The 17,409-nt window shown below is 42.8% G+C and overlaps 1 protein-coding gene across 1 annotated transcript in view; it reads right to left on the bottom strand.

The window, feature by feature from the left end:
- Window positions 1-841: 841 nt before the first annotated feature.
- LOC120931579 (TRPM8 channel-associated factor homolog) overlaps window positions 842-17,409 on the bottom strand; it is a 61,115-nt gene continuing 44,547 nt past the window's right edge. Inside the window, exons 7-8 of the mRNA XM_040343161.1 lie at window positions 7,078-7,415; window positions 842-2,195 (exon numbers count right to left, since the gene is read on the bottom strand). Of these exons, the coding sequence (XP_040199095.1) occupies window positions 7,324-7,415 (92 nt within the window). The 3' untranslated portion in view covers window positions 842-2,195; window positions 7,078-7,323. The remainder of the gene's footprint in view (window positions 2,196-7,077; window positions 7,416-17,409) is intronic.

Raw genomic sequence — 17,409 nt, 5'->3', positions numbered from 1 at the left:
AAATTCAAACCGCTCTCAAGTCATCTATCTTTTACACCTAAAATGCTGGGTTCTTTCTTCCTCTGTTGTATACCTACATATGCTGCCTGACCTGTTAAAAAAGTTTCTTCATACTATATGTATACTTCAGTAAATAAAAAGTTAAAGATATTCCTACAGTTAGGTAAAAGGGAAATTAAAGTATTTTAAATGTTTTATATGTATATGCAAAAGGCATCTGGTTAATGTAATACGTCAATCAATAGAAAAAAAAATTGCAAGCAACGCATTTAATCATTACGTATAATGAGATTAATTTCATACAATAAATTCTTTATAGTCTAATAACTTGAAGCACTAAGTGCTCTTTCACACGGGCGTCAGGGGGTGGTAAAGACAGGCGGTTAAGCCGGTTACAGCCTGAGAGGGCATTTTTAACTTCAAAGTTTGAAAGGTGGGAATGCCTGTCAAAATCATTCATTAAAACTGAGTTCCAACACTGAATTTATTTTTTCATATTCACAGACCTATAATAGTATTAATAAACATTTGGAGGGGATTTTTTTTGTATACTTACCAGAAACACCCTGTTGCTATATAGTGGTTCCTAATCTGCCACTTCCTTGTCTGCAATGCTCCTTGTCACTTCCTCCCTCACCTGTGCTCCTGGGAAATGTGAGTCATCATTTCCCAGGAGTCAGTTAGCAGGACTGTGAGCAAAAATTGTGTAATTTCCCAACAGGAAATGATGCATTTAAGGCAGTTGCCATAACAATGGGGCGGGACCATCCCCCATCGTCACCCTACTTTTCAAACAATCGGCGCTATGGCCGCCGGAGCATCGTGCATGCGAGACATCGAGAGGTGCATGCTGGTTACCGAGCATGCACCTCTCCATCGGTAATCCCAGAAGAGGTTGCGATTGGGCTTCACATGCCCATAATCATCATGGCAAAGGCCAGAAGAGGGTTTACTAAATAGTAAGTATAAAATAAAGATAAGATTCACATCCACTAGCAAACATATATAAATGTTATTTGTGTTATTAATGCATTAGGATTGGATACCCAGGGGCATTAGGCTCAAGACAGGGACTGGGGTACTTACACTTGGTCCATATGGCCAAAAACCAGACGAACCCCATACTTTGGAGGGTCTGCCAAAACAGACCCACCCAAGTACTAGGTGGGGCTCCCCCGAAGGGAGACCCCATGAGAACGGGTAAGCCAAGTCAGAAGGCCATGTCCACCCCCTTTCAAGACCTTCAGGGCAGGCTCGGGGGACCTACACCCTACCAGTCACACATGCAAAAACTGTGTACAAACAAAAATACAAAAAGATGACAACAAAGGAGCTTAAATAAAAGAAAGTGGGGGAGAAGGAAGTGGAGAGGAGAGTGAAAAGTGACCATTGTGTAATACAATGGCTGACCCTCCGACCAAGAATCAAAAATTTCTCTGGTCCCAACCAAAAGGCCCGGCCCAGGAGACAGGTGAGAAAAAAAGCGTGGGAAGTGCAGTGACCTTGGTGCCGAAACTCCCTGATCCCTAAGTCAGAGTGACAGCTCCTCCAGATACCATCACGCCTCTAGAGAGCTCTCCTGAGCAATGCTTTGTTTATACTGTTACGGTTAGGGAGAATTGCCTCCCATAGTACCAGGCTTCAAAAGAGTTTCTTTCCCCTGGTCCAGGGGTACTGAGATCATTTAGACTGAGTGTGTGTATATTTTATTAATTGTGTATATGTTTGCATGAGGTTATATTGGATGCTTTTGTGTAATAAGGGATGATATCTGTATTCCATTTCTGAAATATTCTGTATAAATCTCGAAAAGAAAAGGTTGTACAGAATAACTTAATCATTGAATACTTCCAACAAGTAGAATAATATTTTGGTGTGCTTTGTTTCATATTTCCACTCATTACAATAGGAATGTAATATAACAGGGTGGTTTCTGTAAATGCCCTTACTCAAAACGTGTACTTTTTCATAGGATCCTCCTCCCACATAGGTAATGTGGACAATGTCTGGCTGGTTTTCTTTTCAATGGGCCACCCCCAGGACTTGAAGAATGGAGCCAAGTTCTTATTGACAGCATGAGAGAACTTCTCTGCCCAAAGATTCATCTTATCCGAATTGCTGTTACTAACATCTGACAGTTTTTGGTACTCTGCAAATAGATGTTTGAAGGGATTCCATCCAAAGCATTCTTGTAACTAAATATTAAAAAGGTTTGTTAGATTGCTAAAAAAATATCATTACACACAGCTTGTCATATATGCAGTATTGTATCCAGTATGTATCCATTCTTCAAGGTAGGTATGCCAATTTATTAGCTAATTATGCTCTTTAAAACATCTAGTGTGCTGTGTAAATGACCAAGGCACTGGGGTAAGTACCTGTGCACAACGTATACAGGCATTAATCTTACAGGCTCCTTTTGACCATAAACACAATAAAGCAGTAGTAAACTCATTGTTTTAACTTTCACCTAAATATAAGCTTATAATAAGGCTAAGCACAGTGAAAATCTTTTAAAGGTGCAGCATTTAGGAGATATTCACTTTGGCGGGAACCGATTACATCACTGCGCATGCGCTCTGAATTTAGGATACACACTTAATGCTGTAACATAATTATGACTCCTGTGCGAACCTGGAGGGAAAACAGGTGAAGATGGAAGCACCTGCAGCGGTGATAGTGCATCACTGGAGGGCTGTGCTTGATGCGTAGATCTATCAAAATGTGATTGTATGCGGTGCATTAACCATCTAGGAGCCCAACAATTATTTTTAAGAGTTTACTACCCTTCTTAAAGGAGTTGTAAAGGAAAATAATTTTTTGCCTAAAATTAATGTCTGCAAGGTAGACAGACAGAATAGTGTAATGATTCTGTTAAAAAACGGGTAAATACCTATTAAATTCCTTTATCTATATCACCTCCGGCGTTCTAGTTTCTGTTCTCTCATTCACTTCCTGGTTTGCGGCGCTCGTTCATGTAAGAACTACATTTCCCATTATGCATTGCGGCACACCCAGTAATTCACACCTCCTTGAAGTCTCTAACACGTAGAGAGCGTCCTGCCGCACAGGTGTAGTTCCCAGGAGGGGGCGAGCACGTTACTGACCACCGCAGTAAAGCCTCCCATCACGGTGGAGAGTAATAATCAGACAAGCAGGAAGTGAACAGAACAGAGAAGAAATAGAGCAACTTCTGAGCAAAAACGAACAATGAGGAAGTGAAAAGAGGAATGTCTGCAGGTAAAGGATGCTTATTATTAAAAAAATGTTTTTCCTTTACAACCCCTTTAAGTAAGATTAAGTGTCAGGGCCAAAGCGCTGTACTTCCTCCTTTAACACACCAGCGTAGTAGATTGGCTTCCCGGCGGCTAACTGGGCACTTTAGGCGTGTGCGCATACGCATGTGACCTCTCGGGGCCAATCACCAGCGTGACTGCCCTATTTAAACCAGCTCCTGTCAGTAGACAGATTGCTGGTTTATCGTCAGCTACTTCCTGAACCTGTGTCTCTGGAAACCATTTCCTGTTGGAATTCCGTCCGACTCACCTCTCACCTGGAACCTGACTTCGGATTGCTTCACCACTCTATTGAACTCTTCTGACCCCGACCTCGGCTTGTGACCTGGACTCTGTTGTTGTTTCTCCTGCCCTTGAACCTCTTGGCTTGTGACCCGGATCTGCTGTCTTCTCTGCTCCCCGAACCTTGGCTTGCACCCCGGACTTTCCAGTTTGTTTCTTGGACTCTTTCAGTACCGGTTATCCGGCTTCAGTATCGTTTGTTCCTGTTTCCGTCTGCAGTCACCCAGAAGCACCTGTCATCTACAACCGTCACCGGTCAACGCTTCTCCACTGGCACCGGTACCGCCTCGTGCTTCCGCCACCTGTTCCAAAACTCAGTGGGCGGGCGCGCTTGGTCGTAAAGGTGAACCACCCTCGGCAGTTCGGTCTCGGTGAGTACTTAATTCCTGATATTAAGGCTTACTAATCATTTAAATGGAACGAAATGATGGACCATTAAGGCTTACTAATCATTTAAATGGAACGGAATGATGGACCATATTTGTGTGGCATGAACAGTTTGTGGTTTCCTAGGTTATGGCACCACCTAGTATTTGACACTAGGAGATACAAATTTAAGAGCTGGAAAAACACTTTATAAAAAGGATTACTTTGTGAGAGAGCTCAGCCAAGCAAGGTGTTTTACTTTTGCAAGGTATGAACAACACTCCACATGTTATACTACTAATATATATACAACTTCAATGCCAGAAAAGTTGGGACACTGTATAAAATCTACATAGAAAAATAATTCAATGATTTGCAAAGCTCATAATCCCATATTTGAATCACGATAGAAAACAGAAAACAAATCAAATGTTTAAACTCCCATTTTAAAGTCCCATTTTAAGAAAAAATTAAGGTAATTTTAAAATTGATGGCAGCAATACATCTCAAAAAAGTTAGGACAGGGGAGGGCCATGTTCACCACGGTGTAGCATCTCCTCTTCTTTTAACCAAATACTCTGTAAATATTTGGGAACTGAGGAGCTATTGGAATGTTGTCCCATGCCTAATATAGGATTCAACAGTCCTGAGTCTTCTTTGTAGTATTTTTCATTTCAAGATGCACCAAATATTTTCTACTGGTGAAATGTCTGGACTGCAGGTGGCCAGGCAAGTACCCAGACTTTTCTACTACAAAGCCATGCTGTTGTCATAGATGCAGTATGCAGTTTAGCATTGTCCTGCTGATATCTACTAATCCAGGGGTCCTCAAACTACGGCCCGCGGGCCGCCATTTAACTGGCCCACCCCACCTTAACATGCACGGCAGGTTGCACAGCAGGTTGTAACACAGCGGTCCCGCTGTATCACGGAGCTCACAGTGTTAACAGTTTGGGCGCGCTATGATAAAAGTCCTACTCTCCTCCTGACCTAGACTAGCTTGTGTGATAGAGCCAGTGTTCTGTCTATCACACGAACTGGTCTAGGAGGAGGAGGGCGGGACTTTTATCAAAACGCGCCCGAACTGTTAACAACTCTGTGAGCTTCGTGACACAGCGGGACCGTGACACAGCAGCAGTTTGGCACAGTAAGGAGTAAGGCTGTGAGGGGTTTACGATGGTGAGGTAAGGGGAGGGGGGGGCTTGCGATGGTGAGGGGGGTTGCAGTGAGGGGCTGATGATGTTGTAATGATGAAGGTGGGTGGGGGGCTTCTAATGAGGGGCTTGCGATGGTTAGGAGGGGGGTTGCAATGAGGGGATGATGATGATGAGGGGGGGCTTGCAAAGATGAGGTGGGTTGCAATGAGGGGCTGATGATGTAATGATGATGGGGGGCTTGCAATGATCTTGATCGGCTTGCAATTAATGATTGTGAGGGGGGCTTGCAATGAGGGGCTTACAATGATGATGGCGAGGGGGGGCTTGCAATGAGGGGCTAATGATAATGGTGAGGTGGGGGGGGGCTTGCAATGATCATGATAGTTTTTTTTTATAGTCCGGCCCTCTTACGGTCTGAGGGACAGTGAACCGGCCCCCTGTTTAAAAAGTTTGAGGACCCCTGCCTTAGACAATCTTGCCTTGTACCTTGTTTCCTGTGAATCTTGAGCTCTTTGCTCCTCCCATGAACTTCCTATTAAAGCCATGCATTTGCACTCTGTTTGCCAGATTATTGTGCTCTCTCCAGCCGATATCTTGCTCCTTTGGGTATCTGTAACTGTCATTATCTTCAGTACCATATGTTACTGACATTTGGCTTGTTCCTCAACTATGCTTTCTCTTGATCCCAACCTGCAAGCACTTGTTACCAACCTTTGGCTACGCTTCTGCTTGATCCCTCCCTGCTAAATCTGCTACTGGACCTTGACTTGCTCATCTCCTGGTGGGGCAATCCTGAACACCCCAACCTGGTACTAACATGCAGCAAAACCCATCTCCACCATCAGGAGCTCTGGAAAATGATAGTTAGTGCTTAAACCTGGCGTCTTGGGTGAGCCCACGTCACCGCCAGAGTGATTTGCTTGCGCACTTATCCTGCTGGTCGGTGGGAGCCTCTCTACTGCTATAGCTACTGTTCTCTGAGCCTGGCTCAGGAGATTTATATTTTCAGTTTTCCAAACATGGTAAATATTACAGAAACTAGTATTTACCATTAAAGCAAGAACAAATCTCAAATTTCCTTTGAAGGGATACATTTATTTTATAAATCGGGTCAGTAGATCGTCAGCAAACATATAGCAAATCATTGGTGAATCAGAGATTTGCCCCTTTACGAACAAATGCTGAAAAAGCCCTACTCGGCTTATACTCAAGTCTCACTGCCTCACTGTGCCCATCTGCAGCCTCATGTACCTGATCTCCCTCTGTGACATCCAGTCTTAACTGCAATCGGCGGCCGTCCAGTGTAACAAAGCCCCGCCTGCTCCTCATCCATGATAGACGGAAACACTGAACACTGCTGGGAAACTGAATCAATGTTCCGTCATGGAAGAGGACAAGGAGGAGGTGGGGCTTTATTACAATGGATGGTCGCCGACTGCAGTTAAGACTGCATGTCACAGCGGGAGATCAGGTACATGAGGCTGCAGATGGGCACAGTGAGGCTGCAAATGGGTTCAGTGAGGCTGCAAATGGGCACAGCGAAGCTGCAAATGGGCACAGCGAAGCTGCAAATGGGCACAGTGAAGCTGCAAATGGACACAGTGAGATTGCAAATGGGCACAGTGAAGCTGCAAATGGACACAGTGAGATTGCAAATGGGGCACAGTGAAGCTGCAAAAAGGACACAGTGAGGCAGAAGATGGGCACAGTGAGGCTGAAAATGGGCACAGTGGGGCACAGTGAGGCTGCAAATGGGCATCGTGAGGCTGCAAATGGGCACAGTGAGGCTGCAGATGGGCATTGTTGACCCTCTTTTCCACTGCTGCATTTCTTACCCTAGGCTTATTCTCAAGTCAATATGTTTTCCCATTTCTTTGTGGTAAAATTAGGTGACTCGGCTTATATTCGGGTCGGCTTATACTCGAGTATATACAGTAATTTATTAATAGATATCAGTGTCATCTGGTATACAATACCTGAAGGTAGGTCTCCAGAGCAGTCCACACATTCCATTCTGAGAGCTTGGCTCCATTTTTTAGATATTGCTGGATTCGATTTTCCCTGTCTTTTGGCTTTAGTTCAGAATGTGCTTGATCTCTTGGAATATGCAGGACAGTTTCATGTACATATACTGACCAGAGGTTACATGTTGCTTCTGTGGTATGAGGTGGAAATCCCCAATTGTCCCTCTGCTGATTGTGGCCAAGTTCATGTATCGGTCCTCAGAAACCATTTTTCTTTATATGCTCGGCATTGGTTATTTCTTTTGCTGACTGTATATGACACATTATTGGGTATCCAGCATGCATCCAACCTTAAAAACAAGGTAATCTCACTAAGTAACAGATTAACATACAAAACACAAGAAACGTGAAAAAAATTACCTCATTAGTAGTGTTGAGCAGAATATGCCATATTCGATTTCGCGATATATCTCGAATATATATTCGAATATTCGAGATATATTCGCTAAATTCGAATATTCGTGATATTTTATCGAAATTAAATGATTGCGATTTTTCGCTATTGCGAATGCGAAAATAATTGCGATTTTTTTATAACTGCGGTAGGAGCGCTCTGATTGGCTCAGAATATTCGTGATATTTTATCGAAATATCGCAACATGCGAATGCGATATTTATTGCGCAATTTCGAGAAATGCTGGAGGAGCGCTCTGATTGGCTCAGAATATTCGTGATATTTTATCGAAATATCGCAACATGCGAATGCGATATTTACTGCGCAATTTCGACAAATGCTGTAGGAGCACTCTGATTGGCTCAGAATATTCGTGATATTTTACAATACAAAATAATTGCGAATATTCGGCAAATGCTGTAGGAGCACTCTGATTGGCTCAGAATATTAGTGATATTTTATCGAAATTTCGCAATATTGCGATTGCGAAATTGATTGCGGAATTTCGCCAACTGTTTTAGGAGCGCTCTGATTGGCTCATTCTGAAATCGAATATTCGAGATATTTTATCGAAATTTCACAAATTGCGAATGAGAAATTGATTGCAGAATTTCAAGAACTGCTGTAGGAGCACTCTGAAATCGAATATTTGTGTTATTTTAGCGAAAAAACAATATTGCGATTGCGAAATTCTCGATCGCGCATGCGCATTCGCGCGAACAACACGCGACCAACACGCGATCACTTCCTGGAGATCCTTGCCAGTTTACTTTCGCATAGCAATTTTGTGCTGCCCAGCTTGGAAGTGAAAATGGTCGGGAGCAATTTTACACTCAGTGAGGAAAAGATGCTGATTAGTGTAAGTATTTTCACCACTGTTATTTCATTATCTTTAACTGCATTTTAACTAGTTTAAAAGTTAGTATATAAGATCAGATATTAGTATTTCCCAAACAATTTGTCTCCTGCTGTTACACAACTACAACTCCCAGCATGCCTGGACAGCTGCAGACACCCTGGTTGGTAAATGTGTATTTAGGCACTTTTCTTGCTATTTAGCATAATGAATTTAACATGTTGTGGACATAGGACGTATGTGAACGTCCTGACTTCAGGGTCCTTAACCTTTACCACCGGGCTAATTTTTCAGATTCGGTGTTTACAAGACTAAAACAGTTTTTTTTGCTAGAAAATTACTTAAAACCCCCAAACATTATATATATTTTTTTCTAACACCCTAGAGAATAAAATGGTAGTCATTGCAATACTTTTTGTCACACCGTATTTGCGCAGCGGTCTTACAAGCGCACTTTTTTTGGAAAAAAATCACTTTTTTGAATTAGAAAATAAGACAACAATATATTTTGCCCAATTTTTTTATATATTGTGAAAGATAATGTTACGCCGAGTAAAATGATAGCCAACATGTCACGCTTAATAATGCGAGAATGCTCCCAATTGTTGAATACCATAGATTTCGTCATATATCCATAAGGCTTTAAACAAAAGTATTATAATATACTTTGTTCTTCATCTTGCAGAAGTTTCTGGAAACAGGTTATGATAATCTGCGGAGACAAGCCGAAAAAAAGGCCGTGGTCTGCTCCATAATTGCGGAATTACGCGACCAACACGGCGGCCCACCTGATCGCATGACGATCGTCAAAAAATGGTCAGACCTGAAGAGGCGCCATATGGACCGGGTCATGCGTATCCGTGAGAAATATCATCCAGGTAAGTTATTGGTCACAGTTATGTTTTTTTTTCTAAAGTGTATTTTGTGCGTGTACTCGAGAGAGGAGCCGGACTGCAGGAGTTGGGAGTAGGCAGGCCTCCCCCAGAGGCAATCTGCCAATTTTCTCCATGCCCCGGGTGGCAATGGCAGGTGTGAGGGGGTCCTCCTAACACAGCCCGTCCTACCTGCTCCGCTTTGAAGCCCAACGGGGCAGAGGGACTCCCTATAAGGGAGTGAGAGGATTTGCCCGCTCAACCAGCCCCGTTAGTCCTTCGCCTCTCTTTTTAGAGACCGCGTGGTCAGAGTGCGTGCATGTTAACCCAATTTCGAGTGCGTGTGTAGGTGTGGTGGTTTTTGTAGGAGGGGGGTGGGCGTACTAAGCGCAGGCTTACCTCGCATAGCACACCCACCGGGGGCCGGGCTGAGACCACCAAACTCAATTCACATGTAGCCGAGAGCGGGATCCCAACCCCTAGCTGCAGAGGTGAATGGCTTGTCAGCGCAGTGGCAATCGCGTTGAGCCACCGCAGCTCCTTTGGTGACAGTTATGTAAGGTCATATGTAATTAATGTTAAGGCAGATGTTGTTAACCCAGACGCCATGTTGTGGTAACATATATCACCATTCACCACCAGCCAAGGTATTCATAGTACTGTTGAAAAAAGACATGGGACAGCAGACAGGAACACAGAAGTTATGTGGGAACATACATTTCCCATTGCTTTGCATGGGACTTTAAACAAAAACCACGACCATCACAAAAGGGGGTAGTTAAGGGATAAATTAACGATCCTATACTTTAAGTGGACGTATAAGTAACATGTGACCAAGTGTTATCGAAATATCTACAGCTGTTATGAAGTAACATGTATTTCCCATAGAGTTGAATGGGACTTTAAAGAAAAACCCCGTCCATGGCAAATGGGGGTGGGTAAGGCTTAAATCACCTATCCTATGTTTGTGGCTGACATATAAGTAACCTGTGTGCCAAGTTTCATGTAAATATCTTTAGCCGTTTGGACGTGATGCTGGTACAGACATACATACATACATACATGCATACACAGACACGTTGAGTTTTATATCTATAGATTCACACTCAATTCCTGTGTTAGGCGTGGGGTTTTCATACTAATCCCGTGTGCTCCATCAGGCCCTTTTTTTAACATGAGATGGTCTGAACAAAACAAAGGAGACAAAAACAGCTCATTTTACCATGGTGGCAGCCCAGCTCACGCTCAGTCCCCTGTAGTGCCCACAAGACCCTTTAATATAACATTGTCCCATTGGTTAACTGTCTATATAAATTAATTTGTATTCATATACAATACAGCAGAGTACACAGAATTTGCATACGTCATTAGAAAACATTTTTATAATATATGAACATTGTGTTATTATAGGAGCTCCTCTACCAACTGTGCGCCCCAAGCGCAAAAGTCGACAGGCCGCTGAGGAGGAGGATGAAGAGGAGGATGCGGCAGAGGAGGATGAGCAGCCAGGACCATCCGACTCGCCACCCACAGCTCCTGTTGAGGAGCTTCCCTCCCCCCAACAAACTACTGGTGATGACGACATCACGGCTGCTGGAGAGGTCGAGGTGCAGGATGACCCCGTTGTCATGAGCCTCGGTCACGAAGGTAAATATGTGCACAAAGATTAATAACATTTCAACAATAAAATGTAGATATAAAAATGGACAACATATAAAGCGCACCTGTCAGATTGTAGAACCATAATATGGTATTGATGCTAGAAGTATACAGGTAGTGCATAATTATTAGGCAAGTTGTATTTTTGAGGATTCATTTTATTATTGAACAACAACCATGTTCTCAATGAACCCCAAAAACTCATTAATATCAAAGCTGAATATTTTTGGAAGTAGTTTTTAGTTTGTTTTTAGTGTTAGCTATTTTAGGGGGATATCTGTGTGTGCAGGTGACTACTATTACTGTGCAGAATTATTAGGCAACTTAACCAAAAAAAAAATATATACCCATTTCAATTATTTATTTTTAACAGTGAAACCAATATAACATCTCAACATTCACAAATATACATTTCTGACATTCAAAAACAAAACAAAAACAAATCAGTGACCAATATAGCCACCTTTCTTTGCAAGGACACTCAAAAGCCTGACATCCATGGATTCTGTCAGTGTTTTGATCTGTTCACCATCAACATTGCGTGCAGCAGCAACCGCAGCCTCCCAGACACTGTTCAGAGAGGTGTACTGTTTTCCCTCCTTGTAAATCTCACATTTGATGATGGACCACAGGTTCTCAATGGGTTTCAGATCAGGTGAACAAGGAGGCCATGTCATTAGTTTTTCTTCTTTTATACCCTTTCTTGCCAGCCACGCTGTGGAGTACTTGGACGCGTGTGATGGAGCATTGTCCTGCATGAAAATCATGTTTTTTTTGAAGGATGCAGACTTCTTCCTGTACCACTGCTTGAAGAAGGTGTCTTCCAGAAACTGGCAGTAGGACTGGGAGTTGAGCTTGACTCCATCCTCAACCCGAAAAGGCCCCACAAGCTCATCTTTGATGATACCAGCCCAAACCAGTACTCCACCTCCACCTTGCTGGCGTCTGAGTCGGACTGGAGCTCTCTGCCCTTTACCAATCCAGCCACGGGCCCATCCATCTGGTCGATCAAGACTCACTCTCATTTCAGCAGTCCATAAAACCTTAGAAAAATCAATCTTGAGATATTTCTAGGCCCAGTCTTGACGTTTCAGCTTGCGTGTCTTTTTTCAGTGGTCGTCGTTTTTCAGCCTTTCTTACCTTGGCCATGTCTCTGAGTATTGCACACCTTGTGCTTTTGGGCACTCCAGTGATGTTGCAGCTCTGAAATATAGCCAAACTGGTGGCAAGTGGCATCTTGGCAGCTGCACGCTTGACTTTTCTCAGTTCATGGGCAGTTATTTTGCGCCTTGGTTTTTCCACACGCTTCTTGCGACCCTGTTGACTATTTTGAATGAAACGCTTGATTGTTCGATGATCATGCTTCAGAAGCTTTGCAATTTTAAGAGTGCTGCATCCCTCTGCAAGATATCTCACTATTTTTGACTTTTCAGAGCCTGTCAAGTCCTTCTCTTGACACATTTTGCAAAAGGAAAGGAAGTTGACTAATAATTATGCACACCTGATATAGAGTGTTGATGTCATTAGACCACACACCTTCTCATTACAGAGATGTACATTACCTAATATGCCTAATTGGTAGTAGGCTTTCGAGCCTATACAGCTTGTGAGACAACATGCATAAAGAGGATGATGTGGTCAAAATACTCATTTGCCTAATAATTCTGCACTCCCTGAATGTGCTAGACACATAACAAGTGTATAGACATGATAATGATTGTTTAATAAGCAACAGAAATATTTTATTTATTTGGTAACGGTCTTTGAAATCCAAATGTTTTTTTCTTATATCCTAACAGTTGCAAAAGATATGCTGCTGAAGCAGGCTTTGATCCAGAGAACGAATGCCAAGATCCTCTCCAACCAGAAGAAAATTCGTTATCTGGACCAGCAGAACCAGCAGCTGGAGCAGCAGCAATTAAAAAATTATGCAGAGATAGCAGAGCTTCAGCAGCGCATGCTTAATTACGTTTAATTTTTTTTTTTTTAAATAAAAAATGTTATTTTTTTGAAATGTTTCCTTTCTTTTTGAGATAGATTTTTAGGTTTTTCAACACATCTAACTTAACATCTACCACATCAACATCAACATCAACACATCTAACTTCATAATAAGCAAAAAAAATTGTATACTATTATTTTATGTAACACAAACCTAGGACAAACTAAAGTTCGCGGACACAGACACGACGAACACAAACTAAACTGTTGAAAAATGAACATAACAAAAGCAACAATATATATATATATATATATATAGAGAGAGAGAGAGCAAGAAAGAGAGAGAGTGCAGATTTGCTCTTGCAGACAGGCTAATGGTTGCAGTATAAAGGCCGCAAACCAGGGTTTAACATAAAGTTCATTGTTTTAGTTACACTTGCTGTTACGATCCGGTCTGGTAGCTTGTAGCGGAGGCTGTTGGTGGATCCGCTGTGCCAGAGAGGTCATGAGGCATTACTCATCATGGAGGCTGCAGCAGTAGTATTAAAATATAATGTAATTATCACACAGGCAGCATTTACAAGCAGTAGTGGTAATAGTACTAGATAGCATCTAAACACTTGGGCAAGACTTTACAGCATCAGTAGTGGCCATAGTAGTCTATAGTGTCAAATAACTTGTGACATAGGTGTCGTGAGCAGCAGCAGTAGTAGTAACAGTAGACAATATATTGTCAAATCACTTGGGAAAGAGGTGCCATGAACAGCAGCAGCAGCAGTGGTAATAGTAGTATAGAGTGGCAAATAACTTGTGACATAGGTGTCTTGACTGAGCAGCAGCAGTAGTAGTAGTAGATACAGAGTCATATCACTTGGGCAGGAGGTGCCATGATGAACAGCAGTAGGAATAGGAGTATATAGAGTGTCAAATAACTGCTGACATAGGTGTATTGACTGGGCGGCAGCAGCAGCAGCAGAAGCAGCAGTAGTAGTATTAACAGTAGTAGTTGATACAGAGTCATATCACATGGGCAGGAGGTGCCATGATGTACAGCAGTCTTAATAAGAGTATATAGGGTGTGAAATAACTGCTGACATAGGTGTCTTGACTGGGCAGCAGCAGCAGCAGAAGCAGCAGTAGTAGTATTAACAGTAGTACTTGATACAGAGTCATATCACATGGACAGGAGGTGCCATGATAAACAGCAGTAGGAATAAGAGTATATAGAGTGTGAAACAACTGCTGACATAGGTGTATTGACTGGGCGGCAGAAGCAGCAGTAGTAGTATTAACAGTAGTAGTTGATACAGAGTCATATCACATGGGCAGGAGGTGCCATGATGAACAGCAGTAGGAATAGGAGTATATAGAGTGTGAAATAACTGCTGACATAGGTGTATTGACTGGGCGGCAGAAGCAGCAGTAGTAGTATTAACAGTAGTAGTTGATACAGAGTCATATCACATGGGCAGGAGGTGCCATGATGTACAGCAGTCTTAATAAGAGTATATAGAGTGTGAAATAACTGCTGACATAGGTGTATTGACTGGGCGGCAGCAGAAGCAGCAGTAGTAGTATTAACAGTAGTAGTTGATACAGAGTCATATCACATGGGCAGGAGGTGCCATGATGAACAGCAGTAGGAATAAGAGTATATAGAGTGTTAAACAACTGCTGACATAGGTGTATTGACTGGGCGGCAGCAGCAGCAGAAGCAGCAGTAGTAGTATTAACAGTAGTAGTTGATACAGAGTCATATCACATGGGCAGGAGGTGCCATGATGTACAGCAGTCTTAATAAGAGTATATAGAGTGTTAAACAACTGCTGACATAGGTGTATTGACTGGGCGGCAGCAGCAGCAGAAGCAGCAGTAGTAGTATTAACAGTAGTAGTTGATACAGAGTCATATCACATGGGCAGGAGGTGCCATGATGAACAGCAGTAGGAATAGGAGTATATAGAGTGTGAAATAACTGCTGACATAGGTGTATTGACTGGGCGGCAGAAGCAGCAGTAGTAGTATTAACAGTAGTAGTTGATACAGAGTCATATCACATGGGCAGGAGGTGCCATGATGTACAGCAGTCTTAATAAGAGTATATAGAGTGTGAAATAACTGCTGACATAGGTGTATTGACTGGGCGGCAGCAGCAGCAGAAGCAGCAGTAGTAGTATTAACAGTAGTAGTTGATACAGAGTCATATCACATGGGCAGGAGGTGCCATGATGAACAGCAGTAGGAATAAGAGTATATAGAGTGTTAAACAACTGCTGACATAGGTGTATTGACTGGGCGGCAGCAGCAGCTGAAGCAGCAGTAGTAGTATTAACAGTAGTAGTTGATACAGAGTCATATCACATGGGCAGGAGGTGCCATGATGAACAGCAGTAGGAATAGGAGTATATAGAGTGTCAAATAACTGCTGACATAGGTGTCTTGACTGGGCAGCAGCAGCAGCAGAAGCAGCAGCAGTAGTATTAACAGTAGTAGTTGATACAGAGTCATATCACATGGGCAGGAGGTGCCATCATGAACAGCAGTAGGAATAGGAGTATATAGAGTGTCAAATAACTGCTGACATAGGTGTCTTGACTGGGCAGCAGCAGCAGAAGCAGCAGTAGTATTAACAGTAGTAGTTGATACAGAGTCATATCACATGGGCAGGAGGTGCCATGATGAACAGCAGTAGGAATAGGAGTATATAGAGTGTCAAATAACTGCTGACATAGGTGTATTGACTGGGCGGCAGCAGCAGCAGCAGAAGCAGCAGTAGTAGTATTAACAGTAGTAGTTGATACAGAGTCATATCACATGGGCAGGAGGTGCCATGATGAACAGCAGTAGGAATAAGAGTATATAGAGTGTTAAACAACTGCTGACATAGGTGTATTGACTGGGCGGCAGCAGCAGCTGAAGCAGCAGTAGTAGTATTAACAGTAGTAGTTGATACAGAGTCATATCACATGGGCAGGAGTTGCCATGAAGTACAGCAGTCTTAATAAGAGTATATAGAGTGTTAAACAACTGCTGACATAGGTGTATTGACTGGGCGGCAGCAGCAGCTGAAGCAGCAGTAGTAGTATTAACAGTAGTAGTTGATACAGAGTCATATCACATGGGCAGGAGTTGCCATGATGTACAGCAGTCTTAATAAGAGTATATAGAGTGTGAAATAACTGCTGACATAGGTGTATTGACTGGGCGGCAGCAGCAGAAGCAGCAGTAGTAGTAGTATTAACAATAGTAGTTGATACAGAGTCATATCACATGGGCAGGAGGTGCCATGATGAACAGCCGTAGGAATAAGAGTATATAGAGTGTTAAACAACTGCTGACATAGGTGTATTGACTGGGCGGCAGCAGCAGCTGAAGCAGCAGTAGTAGTATTAACAGTAGTAGTTGATACAGAGTCATATCACATGGGCAGGAGTTGCCATGATGTACAGCAGTCTTAATAAGAGTATATAGAGTGTGAAATAACTGCTGACATAGGTGTATTGACTGGGCGGCAGCAGCAGCAGTAGTAGTATTAACAGTAGTAGTTGATACAGAGTCATATCACATGGGCAGGAGTTGCCATGATGTACAGCAGTCTTAATAAGAGTATATAGAGTGTGAAATAACTGCTGACATAGGTGTATTGACTGGGCGGCAGCAGCAGCAGCAGAAGCAGCAGTAGTAGTAGTATTAACAGTAGTAGTTGATACAGAGTCATATCACATGGGCAGGAGGTGCCATGATGAACAGCAGTAGGAATAAGAGTATATAGAGTGTTAAACAACTGCTGACATAGGTGTATTGACTGGGCGGCAGCAGCAGCTGAAGCAGCAGTAGTAGTATTAACAGTAGTAGTTGATACAGAGTCATATCACATGGGCAGGAGTTGCCATGATGTACAGCAGTCTTAATAAGAGTATATAGAGTGTGAAATAACTGCTGACATAGGTGTATTGACTGGGCGGCAGCAGAAGCAGCAGTAGTAGTATTAACAGTAGTAGTTGATACAGAGTCATATCACATGGGCAGGAGGTGCCATGATGAACAGCAGTAGGAATAAGAGTATATAGAGTGTTAAACAACTGCTGACATAGGTGTATTGACTGGGCGGCAGCAGCAGCTGAAGCAGCAGTAGTAGTATTAACAGTAGTAGTTGATACAGAGTCATATCACATGGGCAGGAGTTGCCATGATGTACAGCAGTCTTAATAAGAGTATATAGGGTGTGAAATAACTGCTGACATAATTGTCTTGACTGATCCAAAGGAGTCATGGGAGAAAATCATGTGGTCAGATGAGACTATAATATAATTTTTTGATCATAATTTCACTAACCGTTTTCGGAGGAAGAATAATGATGAGTACCATGCCAAGAACGCCATCCCTAATGTGAAGCATGGGGGTGGTAGCATCATGCTTTGGTGGTGGTTTTCTGCACATGGGACAGGGTGACTGCACTGTATTAAGGAGAGGATGACCGGGGCCATGTATTGCAAGATTTTGGGCAACAACCTCCTTCCCTGAGTTAGAGCTTTGAAGATGGGTCGAGGCTGGGTCTTCCA

The sequence above is a fragment of the Rana temporaria genome, chromosome 3 (genome assembly GCF_905171775.1).
Source record: "Rana temporaria chromosome 3, aRanTem1.1, whole genome shotgun sequence".
Taxonomy (NCBI): Eukaryota; Metazoa; Chordata; class Amphibia; order Anura; family Ranidae; genus Rana; species Rana temporaria.
This window is presented reverse-complemented; position numbering and strand designations above follow the sequence as displayed.